General features: G+C 32.8%; 1 protein-coding gene across 1 annotated transcript; it reads right to left on the bottom strand.

The window, feature by feature from the left end:
* Positions 1 to 800: 800 nt before the first annotated feature.
* On the bottom strand, positions 801 to 6,411 carry LOC137741191 (agamous-like MADS-box protein MADS2). Its single transcript, XM_068481001.2, has 8 exons — positions 5,657 to 6,411; positions 2,483 to 2,564; positions 2,319 to 2,380; positions 2,092 to 2,191; positions 1,684 to 1,725; positions 1,555 to 1,596; positions 1,244 to 1,386; positions 801 to 1,141 (listed from the first exon to the last, which is right to left on the bottom strand). Exons 1-8 carry the CDS (start codon positions 5,839 to 5,841, stop codon positions 1,057 to 1,059), a joined length of 741 nt encoding a protein of 246 aa, XP_068337102.2. The 5' UTR covers positions 5,842 to 6,411; the 3' UTR covers positions 801 to 1,056.
* Positions 6,412 to 6,686: the final 275 nt, after the last annotated feature.

Raw genomic sequence — 6,686 nt, 5'->3', positions numbered from 1 at the left:
CTTGACATAATTAAGAGACCTTTGATTCAACTAAGGTCCCAATTTTTTGCACAAGCAAGGTATTTGTTTAGAGATATTTTTCTTCTCAATGGCGAAAGAGGTCCCAATTTTGAATTCTTCGCTACAAGGTTTATCATTGGATGCACTTGACCCCAATAACTCAATATTTTCCCCTTCATTTTTCGGTCTTCAGCCTTATATCTTTATGCACAAATTTAATGTGCATGAGAATAAGAATTATCTATCTATCTATTTATCTATATAGGTTAAGGTCTTGGGGACACACGTTTCTAACATACGTTTGTACACATTTTTGTGGGAACCACTCCGTTATGTATTTCATGATCCAACCATCTATTTTCTATGTCATACTCAAATTTCATGTCTACCAAAAATTACCCAAATCCGAAACCATATGACCGTTGAATAAAATTTATTATTTCTTTGTAGAACCGTATTTGTCCATTTTTTTCACTACAAATAAATATCTTAATGGTTTTGGATTTGTCTAATTTTTTTGCAAGGATGATCTATGAATACATTACAAAATGAGCCCTATAAATTGGGTGTCAAAGCAGGATCCTAACCCCTATACATATATCCAATCTTTTTTTTTTTTTTTTTTTAAACAAACGATAGCGTTTGTGAGTTAGATAGTTAAATGTTAGGGAAAGGGGATTGATGGGCATCAAACCCGCACCAATATGCATAGAAATCATTGTTTTCTGCCACTGCGATAAAGTGTCATCTGCAACCAGTCTTCTTTTTTTTAAAAAAGAAAACATTATATAACCATAGTCTCAAAGCAAGAAATACGTTCGCAATATTGTAAACTTAAGCCCTCTAACAAAAGTTAAAAGGACTTTAGGCCTTTGCAAGGTCCCCTTGAAATTCAGTCACTGCTGATTTTATGTGAAATTAAGTTACATGCAGTTTATATATTGCCAGAAAAAAAGAAAAAAAAAGAAAAAAGAAAAAAGAAAAAAGCACAAACTTGGGTATATGCTTTTTTATGACTGATTAGGGGCACTGATCAGATTCATCAGCAGCATAATCTCAAAGCATCCATCCAGGGATGAAACAGTTCACTTGTTGGGCATGAGTTGTGGCACCCATCTGCTCTGACCCCTCTGCGGGATACCTGTAAATTAGTTAAAGTAATTAGCTTCTAATTAAGCTATTAGTGAAGTTTAACATAACTTATTCAGATGAATAATTAAAAATTAAATACTTGTATAATTACCCTATTTGCAAAGTGGGATTGCAATCTAAAGGCTGGAAGAACCCTTGGGATTGAGCATGGTGATGCTGGGTTCCATATGCCATACCCTGGTCACCTCCTTCCCATGACTGTCTAAGTTGATTTCTTGAACCAATTTCATCCAACTGCAATATTCATATGCTAATATTATTGAATATAAATATTCAGAATTAATCAAGAGAGCACATTGGACCGTTGTGAGACTCGTTAGTTTTTTCTTACTGATGACGGTGTCACAATCAAAAGAGCACATTAAAAATTTAACCGCAGTGAGCCTTGAGACAGAAATTTACCTTCATTGTCAAATCCCTGTTGGCTTCGATTAACAGTTGTTCCTGTAATTAGAACAAGGTAGATAATTCACTTTTAAGCACATGAAACTGCAATGCTTTCATTTCTCAGCAAAACTGGAAGGCACATACCTTGTTCTGAAGGTCAGAAAGTTGGTCCAGCAGATCCTGGGTCTGCAAAGCAAGATGAGATGAACAATTAAAGCAACATCTCCTAAAAGAGCTGAAAGGGGGTAGTTCAAGCCAATACTTCATTAAAATCTAAGGGTTTGCGCGAGAATGCTTTCTGAATGGCTAAATGCACTTCCAAATAACGAAAATTGGTTATGGCTATGCTAGGCATAACTAAAAGTTGTTTTGATTCCTAAAAGCACTTTTACCAAAAGATTTGTTGTGTTTCCATTAAATCACTTCGAGCAGAAGTACTAATAAGAAAAAATATTTTCTACATAAGCAATCTCAAACGGGCCCTGAAAATGGATATGAATTCTGCCATATGGTCAATGTATAACTCATAATTTGATATTAAACTGCAGTTACCTTAGTGGACCTAACTTGCTTCAAGGAGGCCTCAAGTTGGCGCTCAAGCTGCTCAAGCTCCTTTGTGTTTAATGGACCCAAGTCCTCACCAAGAAGATTTCTACATGCATGGGTACAACATAAATTGAAATTATTCATCAAAAATGCAAATTTATAAGCGATAAACAATTCCATGAAGACCACAGTTAATCCATTGGCTTAATTATAATTCACAGATGATTAATTACCTCTGAGTTCGTTGTAGGGACTCACATCTACCTTTGAGTTTCATGTACTCACGATAACTGCTCTGATATATATATACATGCAAAGTAGCAAAAATGTATTAGCGAAGTAAAACGTTTTAAAATTTATACACGATATAGAAAACTAGCAATTTATTAGGTGTTACCTCAAGTTCCTTTGCAGGTATGTTGACTTGATCCACCGCACCATAACTGCACTTTTGGTACCTGTCTAGGGTTTTGAGAATGCTAAAGAAGAAGGGAGGAGAAAAGGAAGGGAGAAGAAAAACAATTAATTAGGATAATAAAAGATGAAATTTTTTGTATATGAGAAGAAACCATAACATGCATGCCAATCCATGTTGTAGAACTATTTTCCCAGCGAAAGACAGCAAGCCAAAACTCACTGCTATCATTTGATATGAACTTCTCATGTCTCAAATGATTGCACATATATAGCCAATTATTGTACATATGATTTTGTGCCCGAAATACAGGACGGAATACCATATGTCATAATACAATTGGAGGTTCTCCGATTGTATAATAATATGTGGTGTTATGTATATATATGATATTATGAGAACAAGAGCTTGTTGATTTCTTTGCATAATTTCAATGCAGCATAGTATTTTCACCAATTATAAATCGAAGCATCCAAGACACAATAGTTATCATAATCACTCGATTCAGCATATAAATACGCCATGTATTCTTTCATGCGAGCAACTTAATTGTCCTAGTTTAACTACATTTCATCAAAGCAAGGAGTTCGCCCATTATACTCAAGAATGGTTAAGTAACATTATCATCCCGATTTACATATTATGAAGTCAGACATTTAAATTAACAACGAATCCACACAAGAAAGTACATGATTAACGTTCGAAATTGACAACCTAATACAAATGTTTTTCCTAAATCCTTATAGTTAGCATTAACAACAAATATATAAATGCATTTTTTTTTTTCACACATGAAACATATCTAAACCCAAGAATCTCATTTCACAAGTATGGAAGTAAAGGACTTCCTGTTAATAGTCATTTCAGGTTACACCAAATAGATAAATTATATTAAAAGAAAAAGATAATGAAACAAACAAATTCATCAAATATCTTCGTAAAGATAACAAAAATAGCTTGTCAGCACTCAAATATATTGTTGAATCTCTTTACGTAAACCAAATTTATGGTTCTGATTGGACATCTTTTCATATTAGAAGGTACCAAGCTTTAGTTCAAAAACTTGCCTCTCATTACTTACATTGGATTTATGAACATGTCCAATCCATTTTTTTTTTTAAAGGAGACTAGCGGGTGGCTTCACCATCATAGTTCACTCTTTTGGGGACCGTATGGACTACAAACTTGGAATTCATCTCTAACTACTGAGCCTCTTTCATTTACTGGTTAAATATATTTGGTTTATGAATATCTTACACATACCTAAAAATTATTAATGAACCCCCGGCCCATATGTAAAAACCCTAGAATATTAATTGTCTCCTGAACACAATGAAAAACTATAATCTGCACTGTTAAAACTTAACAAACATGATTTGCTTGCACAACAGACATACACATATAATCACAAAGATTAATGCTGAACAGAGAAAAAAACTGTCTTTAATTAAGAAGTGGTGAAGCAAAAAGGAAAAAACTTTAATTTTTCTTTTAAGTAATTCATGATTTGAAAGATGTCACACAGCTTATAATCCACTGTACAATAGATATAGTTCTTTGATAGATGTGTCAAATATACGGGTTTCAGAGCAAAAATAATCACAAGAAGTAACTTTCTCAAATACATGCATGCCAGAGAACTCTTGAGTTTCAAATTCTATGGAAAAAGCAATATAGGATCATTATGATCTCAGGCTTTTGATGCTCACACCTCTGGAGCCGATCGGCCATACTCTCTTTAACTCAATCAATTCACACAAGGGGACTAGCTTGAACAAGATAGTGCAAAAGATGAATTACTTTTTTTTTTTTTGTCAAAGCAAAAGATGAATTACTTAAATTTTATTTAATTAAATAATTAGAAAAGTTTATATGAAATTTAATTATAGACTAATAATGTTTTACTTTCTCGTTTCCTTCTTTTGCACTTCTCCCTCAGGGTTTTGTTCTTTAAATCCCTTTAATATTTGTTCAACTAATCCTAAGGATAGAAAATGAGGAAGGATTGAAGGGAGAGAAAATGAGAGTGCGAATATCACTTTTTAATTATATTTCACGACTATACATTCAAGGGGAAGAAATTAAGCACAAAGAAGTAAAGGCAATCTTTTTTCATTTAACCAAAAAAAAAAAAAAAAAGAGTCAATCCTTTCTTGCAAAGAAGAAATCAAATTAGAAGAAAGAACTCCAAAGGGTAAGTAAAATAGGAACATTTGTGCTTCAGATCCAGTAATGCAAGAATTAATACCCAAAAAACTGACAAAATATCAGTTTGTGCAATCAGGTACATGAAATTAGATGAAAACCCAGAACCTTATTCAGCTAATGCAACAATTATAGTGTCCCAAAAAATGCAAAAATTAGCCCAAAAAATGAACAAAATATCATTTGGTGCAATCAAATACATGGAATTATATGAAAATCCAACATCTTAAATAGCTAATGCAAGAATTAGTACCCAAAAATTGAACAAAATATCACTTTGTAAAATCAGATACTAAATTATATGAAAACTTAACACCCTAATTTTTTTTGAACAAAAACTTAACACCTTAATTAGCTAAACAACATATACACATATTTATCACAAAAATTAATTTTAAATAACGGATAAGAAAATGAATCTTTTCAGGTAATGGAACTTAAAATTTATATCATCAGCCTTGTGAGACTATTATAATTAATGTTTCCAATATATATAGCACTAAAAATTAATTTCAAGAAAAAGTAGAAAATTTACAAATAGATGCTTTTGCAATAGTAGAAGCAAATATCATATATATGGATCCCAGTGCAGCCCATGATGAAATCTAAATTTGTATCATCAGCCTTATGAAATTAATTAATTAAACAAAAAAGAGAGAATTTATGGAAGAGGCTTTCATTCGTAGAAGCAACTAAAATCATAAATGTGGATCCTAATGAAAGAAATTATAATTTGTATCATCAGCCGAATGAAAATTAAACAATTAAAAAGAGAGAAACTTTGTGAAAGGATTACATTTGTAGGGGCCATTAAATCATATTAAATTGAGCCCAATGAAACCCATGAAGAGATCAAAGAAACTATAGAGAGAACAATTAACAGATCCCAACTCAAATCCAGAAATTACAGAAGGAAAATTTTGATCAGACCATATACATATAAGGAATTACCTAGGGCTGCTACAAAACTCATAGAGCTTGCCACGGTTGGAAAAGACGATGAGAGCAACCTCAGCATCACAGAGAACGGAGAGCTCATAAGCTTTCTTCAGAAGCCCATTTCTTCTTTTTGCAAATGTGACTTGCCTGTTTATCTTGTTCTCTATCCTCTTCAGCTCCACTCTTCCTCTCCCCATGTCCTTAATTACTAAAAATATTATCGACCCAAAAACCAACCCCTCACACCAAACACCCACAAACCCCTTAATTATTTTTCTTTCCTTTTTTTTAATGTATATATTTCTTAATTTTGTGTATCTAATCACCAAAAGTTTTGATCTTGGCAATATTTTCTTTCCCTTTCTTGTTCTTCTCTCTCTATCTTTGGTACAAATAATCCTCCTTTTCTAGGTCAGTACCAAACTGTAACCAAATATGTGAAAAAACAAGAGAAAGTTAGATACTCGCTCAGTTGGAAAACCCTAAAGAGATATGGAGGAGAGAGAGAGAGAGAGAGAGAGAGAGAGAGAGAGAGAGAGAGAGAAGAGAGAAAGATCAGAGCTTGTTGTCTTGTAGTTCTATCTCTTGAGTCTTGGCTTATCTTTTAACCTCAGGTTCCGATCTACACCCAGAAACTCTGAAATGAAATTTAGGGTTGGTGTTCTTTCCAGTTTCATATAAAATCTTATTTTTTATTAATTTTTTGTTTTGTTTTGTACTATTTCTTTTGTGTGAGAGAATTCTACAACCAATTGAGCGCGTTTGGCAGTGTCATTTTTGTAGGAAAAGACTTTTGTGACAATGAAAACTCACATGTACTATTGTGAAATTATATGATGAGAAACGCTAAGGTGATTCTCTTAAATTGGGGTTATATATAGACTCTCCGTCACTTCATTTTTTTAGCATAATATATTATGATGTTGGCATGAGAATTGTGTAAAAAAAATAAGGTGACGGAAACTTCATGAAGAGTCCCACTTTTGAAAGAGTATTGTTAGCATTTCTCTTATATGACTTACTAATTAACAATTTTGCAACA

This window comes from Pyrus communis, chromosome 9 (genome assembly GCF_041283825.1).
Source record: "Pyrus communis isolate YQ-2024b chromosome 9, ASM4128382v1, whole genome shotgun sequence".
Lineage (NCBI taxonomy): Eukaryota > Viridiplantae > Streptophyta > Magnoliopsida > Rosales > Rosaceae > Pyrus > Pyrus communis.
The sequence above is the reverse complement of the archived record's forward strand: the minus strand, read 5'-3'. Positions and strand labels throughout refer to the sequence as shown.

Excerpts from the sequence above, each read along its gene's own strand:
- LOC137741191 (XM_068481001.2), bottom strand. The coding sequence starts at position 5,841 with ATGGGGAGAGGAAGAGTGGAGCTGAAGAGGATAGAGAACAAGATAAAC. Across the intron at positions 1,726-2,091 it reads AGCAAGTTAGGTCCACTAAG|ACCCAGGATCTGCTGGACCA; the intron begins GTAACTGCAGTT and ends CTTGCTTTGCAG. Across the intron at positions 1,597-1,683 it reads TTTCTGACCTTCAGAACAAG|GAACAACTGTTAATCGAAGC; the intron begins GTATGTGCCTTC and ends TTCTAATTACAG.